The following is an 11,474-nucleotide window of genomic DNA, read 5'->3' on the forward strand; positions in this document are numbered from 1 at the left end:
TCCCACGTATCCTACAGCGTTCGTGGGTTACGCGTATACGTCGCGAACCGCGCGTTTAAGGGGGTAGAAGCAAGAAAAGGAGGAACGAGCAGAAGCGTACGTTTGCTAGATATCGATCTGATCGGCTAATGGCATTTATCGACCACGGTTGCAGCAGTCGCGTCTCCTGACGATTAAAGGAGAGGACGATGTTTCTATCGAGCACGCAATTTCTTCGGTGAATTTAGGTGAATGATCTAGAAAGATGGGTCAGGCATTTTCCTTCGTTCGAAGCTAAGTTTTCTGTTTCGAGACGGATATAAAAATTCATGAGAGGATTTAGCTTGTTTCGAGGATGGTTTCGAGTTGGACAGTCCAAGGATCGTCGAGTTCGATCGTCCGTGGTCAGGTAAATTGACGAGGATAATTGGCCCGTCTCGTTAGCGAACGTATACGGCATCAATTAGGCGTGTCCGAGAAGAAACGAGCGTGCTCGACGAGCAAATCGGGGACGATTCTCTTGTCGCCGATCGGTCGACGCGTGGGCAGTCGTGAAGCCTGAGATTTGTAAGCGGCAGCCATTACGATCGCCGAGACTTTGGGACGAACGAGTTAATCGACTGGATAACTTAATTGGTCAACGATCATCGAGAGATCGCGGTAAGAGAGACACACTGGCACGCGAATAACGACCTTTCATCGCTACTTTTCTCCGCTATTAAACATGGAGCGTTCCAATTTTTACTGGATGCACGGGTAAATGATGAAAAAAAATCAATTACAAAACTAAGAATGAATCGTGGCTAAAGGGTTGACTGGTAGTGAAAAAGTATGATTATGCCTCTACAAAGCATCATTTATGCTGGAAAATGTGGCGATTTTTAACGTTCGAAAGCAGAATAGCTCCCTTCTCCTGAAGATTCTTAAACAGAGGGACAGGATGGTCCCTCGACGCGACGCGAGCGATGCGACGCAGCCGGCGCCGCGGCGGGGACCGCAAGAAAAATCCCCCTGAATTATCGGTGCGGTTCTCGGTGCATGCTGTTGCATCGATGGCGATAGAAGCGGCCAGAGGAGCGTGTAACTGTGCGCGCAAACGTTGCGCGCGTAGAGGCGTAACATCGGTGTGTAGCCGTTCCCGGTGTTACCACTGCCCGTGCATTATCAGAATGTAACGACGTCAGCGGTACACGCGACCAGCACCGGACACCGCACGCACGACGACCATACCGCGGTCTCTTAATCATCCGATTTTTCCTGGCGGCCCTCCCTCGTCCGCGACCCGCGCCCTCGCCCTCGTCCTCGCTCCGTCCTTTTTCCAATCGATACGAAAAGTCCAGCAAACGATCAAATCGAAATCGCGATGGCCTCTGTTGCTTGGATTCGTATTGTAAAATTATCCCTCGAGTTATAAAGACGAAATCTGGCATCGTGGACAAGCATAACATAAACCTTTGCGTTTGATGTAAAGGTATCGAATCAGAAATTTGTAAAGAAGTCTGAACGGAATCGTCCATTACGAATTAGTCTAATAAAATATCAACAAACAAGTAAAATATCAACAATTGGAGAGTTGGAAATTGACACCAGAAAAGAAACACAAGCTATACGTGACGTTGAGTTCTGTTCCAACGGAACAATAGACACCACGCGTCGCAAAGGAAACGTTGCAAGAATGATCGATCATTCGCCATTATTCAACGTTGCTCCGTCAGATTTCCACCTTTCGCGGGGCGTTCTATGAAACCTTCCATTATTTGGATGGAAAAGAAACGTGCGTAACGTGAAAAGTATAACTGAAAGGGTCTCTTTTCGACGAAATGAAAAGAACGTTACGAAAGAGTATGTAACAAGATGGGAATGATCGTAAAAAATGAAAGAAATTATATGGCGCGAGGGCAGCAATTTCGACCACTTAGCTTTTTCAGTTTCTTTGTAAAATGTATAGTTTTGCGTAGGTACTTTAGTTTTCTATGGATTTCGGTACAAATTATTGTCCATTTGCATGATCGAAACGAGAACTCGTGGAAATATGTCTTTAATATTTAGGGGAGGCTATCTTTATGCATATCGTTTGGGAAATTGCAAATTTTCAATTGTTTCGTTATTACCTCATGAATACAGATGGCATTCACCTGATTTCTTTTGTTCAATATCGATAACAGTCGTGCCAATCGAAGCGCAGTACTAAAATTAATTTATTTTAACTCTATATTAACCTTTCTTGGACCGATCTTGCTACTGGACTACTGCAATTTTACCAATAACCTCCCTAACTCTTAGACTTGAATAATTTTTTCCAACTATCTATCGCTTCCTAGCACTGTTCAATTCCTCTACATCCATATTCCAAGAATGTACACAAAATGATACATGTAGTGGTACCGAGGAACCGCGAAAGGAAGAGCCCGCACGAGCCGTCGCGACGGCTCGGTCAGCTCTGTTCTGTGACTGCGACTGGGATTATTTGGATCCCTATCCCTACAGCTTTCTCTTTCCTCCCGTTTTCTCTGTCTCGCCCTATCCCTGTTCCCTCAGCACAGAATCCCTCGACCCTCTTTCTCCATCGCCCTCTCTGTGTCGCGCTGAATCCGTTTCCGTTGCGACTGCCACCCGCGTGCCAGGCCGCCGGCAATACTATTGTCGTTCTCCACGACCGATCTACCTCTCGATCGATCCTCTCTGGACGCAACCCTCTCAAAGGATCTCTATTTCACGACGCGATCGACTCCCCACGCAAAGGAACCATCCCTGAGGCGAGGACTATCGGGAAACACTCTGGTCGCGCGAAGCGTCGGAGGACTCTAAAGTCGGGGACAATATTTTCCCCGGATAACGCTGGATCCCCTCGTTCCGTTTACCATTCCGTTTCGTCTGCCGTCTGACTCGTGGGTGGGGTAAGCTTGTACTACAGCCACTTCTCTCTGTCTCGTCGGTGGGGACGATTCATTCAGAGAAACTGCCGTGAAAGGGACACCTGTTGGCGCGGAGGCCCGTTGACAATTCCAGAGAGCCAAGGGCACGTGCCTCTGGCCGAATCTCCTTCCCGTAGTTTGGGACGCGATCGAGGGAGTGGATGGAAAATATTGAATTGGAATCGTACGCGATCGAAATCGATGCTTCGAGTGGAGTCTGTCCAGTAAAGAAAAGAAAACTCGAAACGGAGGCGTAAAACGTAGCAAAGGAGGAGCTGTAAGAAATGCACGATCTCGGTAGCAAGCAAACGCTTGGGCATCGAGAAGAAGCCGACGCGCGATTAAAATATTTTTTGGTCGACCGGTAGCGCCGTACGTAACGTAGCTGGTCGAAGATAAAGTGCTGCCCAGAGGCGACACCGGGCGTTATTAATACACGCGAGGATCGTAGCTTCCGTTCGCGGCAGCAGGAGCTACAAAACCAACGATCAGCCGTAGGTGGCTCTATGCACCGACGTTGTTATCGTCGCGTGTCATCGAATACTATTCGAAAGGCTATTCGGCCTCCCTCCCCATTCGTGAACGGGACAAGAAATCTTCTTAGGCTAACGTTATTCGTCTACGCTTACCTGGCTGTAGTGCAATCCCTGTAGAGCACGTCGAAGTCCTTGCAGCTGAGCAGCTTGCACCGATTGACGCCAGGCTGGATGGCTCCGAGTCCCCGTAGAATCCTAACTTGCTCGACGTTGCACACCAACGGCACTATATCGAGCCTCTTCAGCTTCGTGTAGACGGTGTGCAGACCTCCGACGAGGTGCTTGAGGAAGAGCTCGAAGGCCTGGGGGAGGCAGAGCATCGTGTCCCCGGCGATGATGAACGCGGCTACTTTCTGACCGCGATAGTCCACCAGTTTGCATTCGTTCGCGGTGGGATCGCTGGTGCTTATCGGCGGCGGGCTGTTGTAGGACCTCGGAGGCAGAACCGCGTGATGCGCGGCCATCAGCTCGAGCGGCGAGCCATGGTGGCCGCTGAGCATGCCGCCGAGCTGTCCCAGCAACCCTAATCCCGGTGGCGGTAGTCCTGGCATACGTGGGACCATTCCTGGAGGTGCACCGGGTGCTCCTCCTGCGGAAAGAGGCGGTGGACTCAACGGAAGTCCTTGAGGTGGCGAACCTCTGGTTGGCGATCCCGGCGTGGGAACGCCGCGGTGTTGCTGTTGCGATTGTTGCTCGCGAATCTGGTCCCGCGGATGGGGCTGCTGGTGCGACGGCGGCGGTTGATGCTGAGAACCGTGAAGCTGCTGCTGCTGCTTGCTCTGTTGACCCGATGGGCTGTGGGGATGCTTCGGACTGCCGGTTACGGGACTGGCACGACTGCTGTGGTCGGAAGAGCTATCCATCGCTCCGTGGTCCATGGGGTGTCCGAAAGGCGCGCGTCTATCCGTTAGTAGAAGACGTTGTGTCGGAGCTGCGGCGTTCTAAAACGATTCTACGTGTTTCGATTGTTTGGTTTCGGTTGTCTCGCGCCACGTGGACACCACGGGAAACGAGCGACTAGCCGCCACGAGTCAACGCATGCTAGACTCGCTACTCCGATTCTCGCTCGGCTGCCGGAACCAGCCGACGAGATGCGTCGCGTCGCGTTCGATCCACGATATCGGCCAGGCAAACGTCACTGCACACTTGGACCAAACTGTCGCGCGGCTCACGTAGTAGATTGGGCCATGCACGCGCAGACAACAACTTCACTGTGCACAACCACTCCAACAGCCCTGTCCATGACAATCGGCCGGTGTCACTCTGTCACTCTACTCGTAACCTCGTGCTCGTTCTCGACGCGGACTGGTCCGTGTGTTCCGCGTGTCGGGCAGCTACTCTCGAGGAGCAGCCGAGCTGCCCCTCGCCTAACGATCGACACCCCAAAAACTCCGAGTTGTACCTAGCGGACGCGTAGCTGCTAGCCTCTTTCACTCGCGAAATTCGAGCACACCGGAACGAAGCTGTGACTGGAACAACGCGGATGTCGCGACAGAGTTTGTCGACGACCAACGTGGACGCGAACGAACCGACGCGACGCGACGACGAGTGACGCGCGACGCACACCTAAGTACACCACGGCCGACGAGGATGCTGTCGACGGTGACAGCGTACGCGACGACGGCAACGATCACAACGACGACAACGATGAAAGCGGCTGCGGCGGTAACTCGCAGGAACGCGCGTCGCTCGTTCTCAAAGTGGCAAACGCTCTCTCGGTCGAGTCGGGAGTATTTCCCTACCCAGTCACAGATGTAATAAATAAAAACATCGGTGGGAGCTCGAGGAACGGGGAGGATGGGCGTTCTGAGCGCGCAACCGAGTATCCGGTTGGCGGAGCCACCGGGGTGGCAGTTGTCCTCATTGGACGGAAACCTCGCGGCGTAGACGCCTACGAACCTTCCCCCCGCACAGTAGAGAGGGACCAGCGAACGTTCCCCACCAAGCGGCAACCTCTGCCACCGACGACGCCGAACGGGACGATTCCGGGGGCGACTAACACACGGAGACATCCAGACGCAGACGCGAGTACCGACAAGACAGTACGATTCGAACCTACCGCCGATCTACGCGCTACGAGTGGGGATTTCTTCTTTTTCCTCGCGACCTCCCCCTCCGCTGGTGTGTAGCCCCTCCCCCCTTCCTCGCCTCGTCTCGCCACTCCTAAATTCTAACCGTCCCTCCCCTCCCCTCCCCCGCCCCTTCCCCCGCCACCCTCTCCTCTCTTTGCCGCTTCTCCTTGTCGCGTTTTGTCCCTTCCCTTTTCCTTCTCGTTGTTTCTCCTTTCTTCTCTACCCCTTTTTGCTTTCTTCTACTCGACACCCCTCCAGTTTCTTCTTCTGTTTCGTTCTCGAGCCTCTTCTACTTACCACCCTTCCTCGATGCACTACCTTCCTCTCCACCCCACCCCACCCCACCCCCACCCCCCCGTCCTCCCGACCCCTTACGTCGTCTTTGCTGTTATTCCGTTCTCTTCTCTTCATTTCCCCCTACTTCTTTCACCTTCTTCGCTCTTCTTCGCCTATCCTCCTACAATTTCTCTTTCTCTCTCTCTCTCTCTTTCTCTCTCTCCCTCGCACCCTCCCTCGCTAGCTTTCTCACGCACACCTCTCCGTCTCTTCCAGCTTCCCCTGCCTCTTCGTAGCTCCCTCCCACTTCTTCCGCCGGCTTCTCCTCCCACCTTGGCCTATAGCTTGCACGCTCTCTGGAATTCGCGCTCTCTCGCCCGCGACCAACTCGCAATCTCCACCTCGTTTCCTCTTTCGTGGCCGACCTATTCTCCGTGTCTCTCCTTCTCTCTCCTTCCAGGCCCGCCTGTCTCTCGACGTTTCTCCCTGTTCCTCTGTCCGTACGACGAAGAATGTCGCCGGTGTTCGAATCGATCGGTCGGTCTCCCGCGCGTGTCCCCCTTCCCGGTACCCTCCACCCACCCCTTCGTCGCGAAGAACCTGACCCCCCTGCTGCCTTCTTCTTCGCCGGTGCCTCGCTGAATCTCCTCTACCATATTCGCCATCAGCATTACACGGACGCGCTTATTTCTTCTGTAGGTAACTCTGCTTCCTCGCGATCTCTCTCCGCTCCTCGGCCACCCTCTTACGGCTCCGCCGCTCCCTTCGTTCGCCCTCTCGCGCCATGGCACCGCGATGCTACCACCGTTTCTCCACCTCACTCCTCCTCCTTCCTCTCGTAACATGCGCGATATACCATACCCGACACTCTCCGCGGCTCTCGGTAAGCTCCCAAGTATGAGTGCTTAATATCTTTGTGCCATACCTAAAGCGTCCGTATCCGCCGATGCTTCTTACGTCCGAACTTCCCCTGGTCTCTCCTTCCTACGCCGCTCTGTGGTCGTTTTCAACTATTTCGATCGATCCCACGCGTCTTGGTTTCTTTGCTGTTTTATGCTGTCGCGAAAAAACCTAGGAGAAATCTTGCTCCGAAATCTGCTCGCATAAACAGCCTTGTTTCCTTGGCGAGAAAGAACCTCGCCGTTTCGGTGCGAATTAAATCTATCCACGTAATCGGGCCCTAGGAGACGGTTTTAGAACATGGACAGTTAAGATTTCTTCGCAGGTTTTGTCTATTGTCCTTACCCGCGAAAAAGATGGACCCTCCTGTATGTACGAACTGCTTAGCCTGAAAAGCGTATACGCGCAGAGGATTATCGGAGAATTACCAGCGTCTTTTTCGTAAGGAAGACAGTCGATGAAATTTGTGGTCAAGCTTCCAGTAAACATCGTCCGTGCACGGTCCGTTAAAAAGCGAAGGGAGGGATTCCAAAGGAGAGAAGACCCTGCTGTCCGATTAACTCGTCACGGGCGGCGGTTCGGAGGCTGTCGAGAGATAGGCGAGATAGAAAAAAAGAGGAAGACAGAGGCCGCACCGTTTGGCCTTTTTCTAGCGGTCAACCCCCGATCAGTCCTCATCGGCCCGGTGACCCAGATCCACGAGGAAAGACCCTCCGTCGTTCGTTACGTGTGCACGTGTGTACGTGTATCGGGCTTCGCACACGTACTCCTCCGCCGCAGCTGATCCCTTGACCTCGTGCAACCCCAAACGGAACGAGACCCCCTGGGCCTAACGTTCATTGACCAGCTCCGTCGAGCGGAGGCCAATCGTCTTGCTGTTCCAGTTTACTGACAAAAGCTTCTCACCAACGTCTTCACCCCGTGACCTTCTTCGATGCGAACCGTTCTCCGAAATCTCGCCATTCCTCCGATCGTGCCAATCCTGGTTTCACGAATCGATATTCGTACGATGCGTCCATACGAGGGGAAGAGGATGTTTACGTGTCGTTTCCAACGACGATAAAGTCATCGTTCGCGACGACGAGGCGATCGATCGCGAGATCCAAGTCCCTTCGTTCGAGGAAGGTCGAGGATCGGTAGGGGACCGATGTTTGCCACGAACCAAACCACGTCCAATTAGTGGAATTAATACCGGTTGGCTTTGGGGGAGCTAATGCCTCTGTGTGCATACCTACGGGTATGCACGCCGATGACTGCACTTTCCTTCGTGCGTAATGAAGGACAATCCCGTCGGTCGGACCGGCTCGACGCATTCGCCCGTCCAAGCAACCGCTGCCTCCTCTTGTTTTGCGGTCACGAGAAAATATCTCGAGCCCACGAGCTTACGACTTGGAGCGTGCTCCGACGACTAACGATCTCCGCCTTTCCGTTACGTGGAACTGTGGAACAATTTCATTCGTGGAATCGTCTTGCTTCCTGGAACCGCAACTCGCCTTTGTCCCTCGCCTAGCAGATCTCGTGGACATGAAATTTCTATGAAATAGTATCCCGAACCGATCCAAGGGCAGTTTCAGACGAAGAACATCGTTGGAGCGTTCACGGGAACGCGGCTGATCGGCAGCGTCGTTCCTGTTGCTGTTCATTGGCCACCCCGCAACGGGAGAAGTGCGCGAAGCGCGAGCAGTGAACGCCAGCCTGTTGTGCATAGCCGTTACGTAACCCTCGTCATTGTTTGCGCGTGGTCGTTACAAGTCTGTAACAGAGCGTAGGGGAAAAAAAGGAGGGTACGAGCAGCGTCCATCGAGAGAGGGAGAAAAAGCGCGAATTTTTGTCGGGACGGAGGCATCCCGTGGCAGCGAACCGGACACGCGTTGGAAGGACTCCACTGCACCGGAAGCGTCGCTCTCCTCGACTGTCCGTGTTCATCGAACGCACGACACGCACTTTTCCCATCGTTTTTTGCCTCCCGTTGTCTCAGCGCTGTCATTCAAATCTCGATCGGTTCGATTATCGTTCCCGTTCTCCTTCAATCCTGTCGATATCAAAGAAAACAGAGAACGTCGATCGTATTAACGTAATTACTCGTTCGTGCCAGTCGCGATCCTGCGAATCGGGCGTCAAAGTCGACTCGAGAGAGTCACGTAAGAGCGAGATTTTACAAAACCCTAATTGCATGCGGTTTTCAATGCCCGCCGGAGCGGCCTGCGAATGGAGAAAAATCAAGAGGCGGAATAATGGATTCCGGAGCGGCGGCGGATGAAAAACGACGGTAATTTTTCTGGACACGTACATACGCCACCGTTCGGTTTTTCAGCGCGGCTTACGCGCAACTAATTACCCATATGCCACGTGTTATTATAAATAGCCAATCGTTACCGACACAGCCGCGTCCGCGATTCGCCCATAATGGCGTGTTATCGGATAAATAAAACGGATAGCCACGGGAGGGTGCGCTCCGATTATGCATCGACGCCTCCTGTGAGCGTATGTACAACCTCTCTCGTTCTTTCTCTTTCTCTCTCTGATCAACCGTGCTCTGTTTTCCCAACGAACGACCAGCTTTTATTTCTCGTCGACTTTAATCCACGCGCGCGATGACGACAATGCCGAGCATTTTTATTCGGTGCGACGCGTCCGCTTCTTCTCCCTCCGAGGCTCCCTCTTCCCAACACCTGCTAACAAAATTAATATAGAAATAAACGCGTTCATACCTGGCTTTTCGACGTCATTCTTTCCCCAAGTTTCGACTAATATTAAACTTGAAGTACACAAAAATTCAAATGGAAACAAATCCAGATTGATCGATTCAAGCTATGCAAACTAATGAAACTAACCGTGAGATTTCCTTATTTAAAAATTTCTTTGAAACTGAGTAATTTAGTCCATTTCGTCGAAATGAGTGACCTTCGATCCTAGACCAATGTTTCCCTAAAGACTCGTGCATCAGTGCTCCAAACGGATATCCAAGCGAGCCTGGTGGCAGGATGACTCCCGTCTACCGCGATATCCGACCTAAACGCATTAGAAAGCTCATTTAAATACGATACAATGGCGAACCCGAGCTCCCCTGGTCGGAATACTGCTGTCCATGGACGATGACCGAGCGACGTCGAATCGTTCTGCCATCCGTCTATCCGCCATCGAACGTACTACGCTGTTTCTCTGGTAGACGATTCGCCCGATCATTTTGTCTCCGATAAAACGAAATAGATTGTTTTGAGCGTAGGAGCGAAACGCTGCTCGTCGCGGCGCGTCAATACTTTTCCACGGTGAACGCGACGCAAGACAATCACGTTGACACCCAGTGATGGATGTCCTGGCTGCTCAAAATACCCCCCTCAGTTTTCCCGCCAATAAAGCCCATTGTAAATGCGAACTATTCGAAATATTAGAGCGGCCTGGCGATTACCAGCCGTTCAGTCATCGCTCCTGACGCACCATAATCCTTTCCATCTTCCTCGTGCTTTTTTTCTTCTCTTCTCCACCGTGAGCCTAAGTTTGCATTCTCCCCCTGAAATCTGCCTCCTCGCAATTTTTTCTCTCTCTCTCTCTCTCTCTCTCTCTCTCGTCTCTTCAGGTCGATGGTTGTTGGCTTCTTTTAGCTAGGCAGAAAAAAGTACGCGATCAGAATGTCGAAACGTTCCGCTGACACCATATCTATTATTAACAGCGAAGGTTGTCCCTATACTCACCGCTAACAATCTGACAACGTGCCTCGTGCTCAATGAGCAGCGTAACAATACTATTTCAGCAACAAGAGGCAAGAAGACAACCGGAGTCGCCAGCTGTGTAGGAGAAACGAACCACCTCGCTGTCACATCGCGTTGCTCGTTATCAGCACGTCGTGCCCCCGCGGCTCGCCTAAAAACGAACCTTCGAGGCGTAGGTGGTGACTGCTTTCGAATGCTACCTATCGAGGAAAACAAGCTGTTTGTGAGTATTCTGTTGTTGGAAATTTTGGAAAGTATAAAGTTGCATTCAATTTTAATCGACACATTTTTTGTGTGGACAATTCCATACAGTATCTACTCGTGATCTCTCCAACGCTGGTCGACGTCGTCCACCGTGTCCGGCCGAGTTCCCAAAAGCCTGTAAAGCTTAAAGAGACAGGCTTACTATCGAATCGAAATTTATTTACATCGTCCTTAATCCCTATTATAGCCGCACGGTTTGCCCGAGGAAACGGTCGGGCAATTTCGGATTTGGACTCGCCAGGAGATGATGGATCGGTGTTTCGTAGCCGGCGCTGATGATACCTCGCAGATGTAACCACCGCACCCTTTTCGGACGAGACCACTTGCCGGTGATTATCGATTAAACGCATGCACGCTGCTTCTCCACGGCTCTCCTCGCTTTTCCTGCGAGTCCCCTCCTCTTTCTTTTCCTTCTTTGCTCGCTTTCGTTACGGGAACGCTCGACATCTGGCTCGCGCCTCGAGCATCCAACTTTCCGCTGAGGGATAAAAGGGCTTCGATTGTCGAAAGGTCGCGCGGCAGAAGCTCGCGATTTCACCTACGGAAGCAGACGCTGTAAATAGACGTTGGCAACGTTCGCTCGGGAAACTTTGACTAGCAGCGCGCGTCTTGTAACGAGCAATCTCGATAGGATTAAGATGCTGTTTACCCGAACAGAAAGCCGAGAGTTTGGGTTTACTTGGCGCAGTCGACGAGGGCGACGCGGTTTTACAACGAATAAACGCGTACGGACCATCGTAGAAGAACTTTGCGATATTCGAACCTTTCAATGATGAATTAACTGGTGATAAGATGGACTTACATTTTAAATTCATTGTAGTT

At 52.1% G+C, this 11,474-nt stretch overlaps 1 protein-coding gene across 5 annotated transcripts in view; it reads right to left on the bottom strand.

The window, feature by feature from the left end:
* The window catches only part of LOC128889518 (dachshund homolog 2), a 176,216-nt gene extending 170,855 nt beyond the window's left edge, over nucleotides 1-5,361 (bottom strand). For 2 of the 5 annotated variants that reach the window (XM_054147206.1, XM_054147204.1), the window contains exon 1: nucleotides 3,524-5,359. In XM_054147206.1, the coding sequence (XP_054003181.1) occupies nucleotides 3,524-4,308 (785 nt within the window). In that variant the 5' untranslated portion in view covers nucleotides 4,309-5,359. Of the gene's footprint in view, nucleotides 1-3,523 lie in introns of all 5 variants that reach the window. The other 3 variants (XM_054147201.1, XM_054147203.1, XM_054147202.1) reach the window with 3 other exon arrangements.
* Nucleotides 5,362-11,474: the final 6,113 nt, after the last annotated feature.

Source organism: Hylaeus anthracinus, unplaced genomic scaffold (genome assembly GCF_026225885.1).
Source record: "Hylaeus anthracinus isolate JK02 unplaced genomic scaffold, UHH_iyHylAnth1.0_haploid 11997, whole genome shotgun sequence".
NCBI classification, from domain to species: Eukaryota; Metazoa; Arthropoda; class Insecta; order Hymenoptera; family Colletidae; genus Hylaeus; species Hylaeus anthracinus.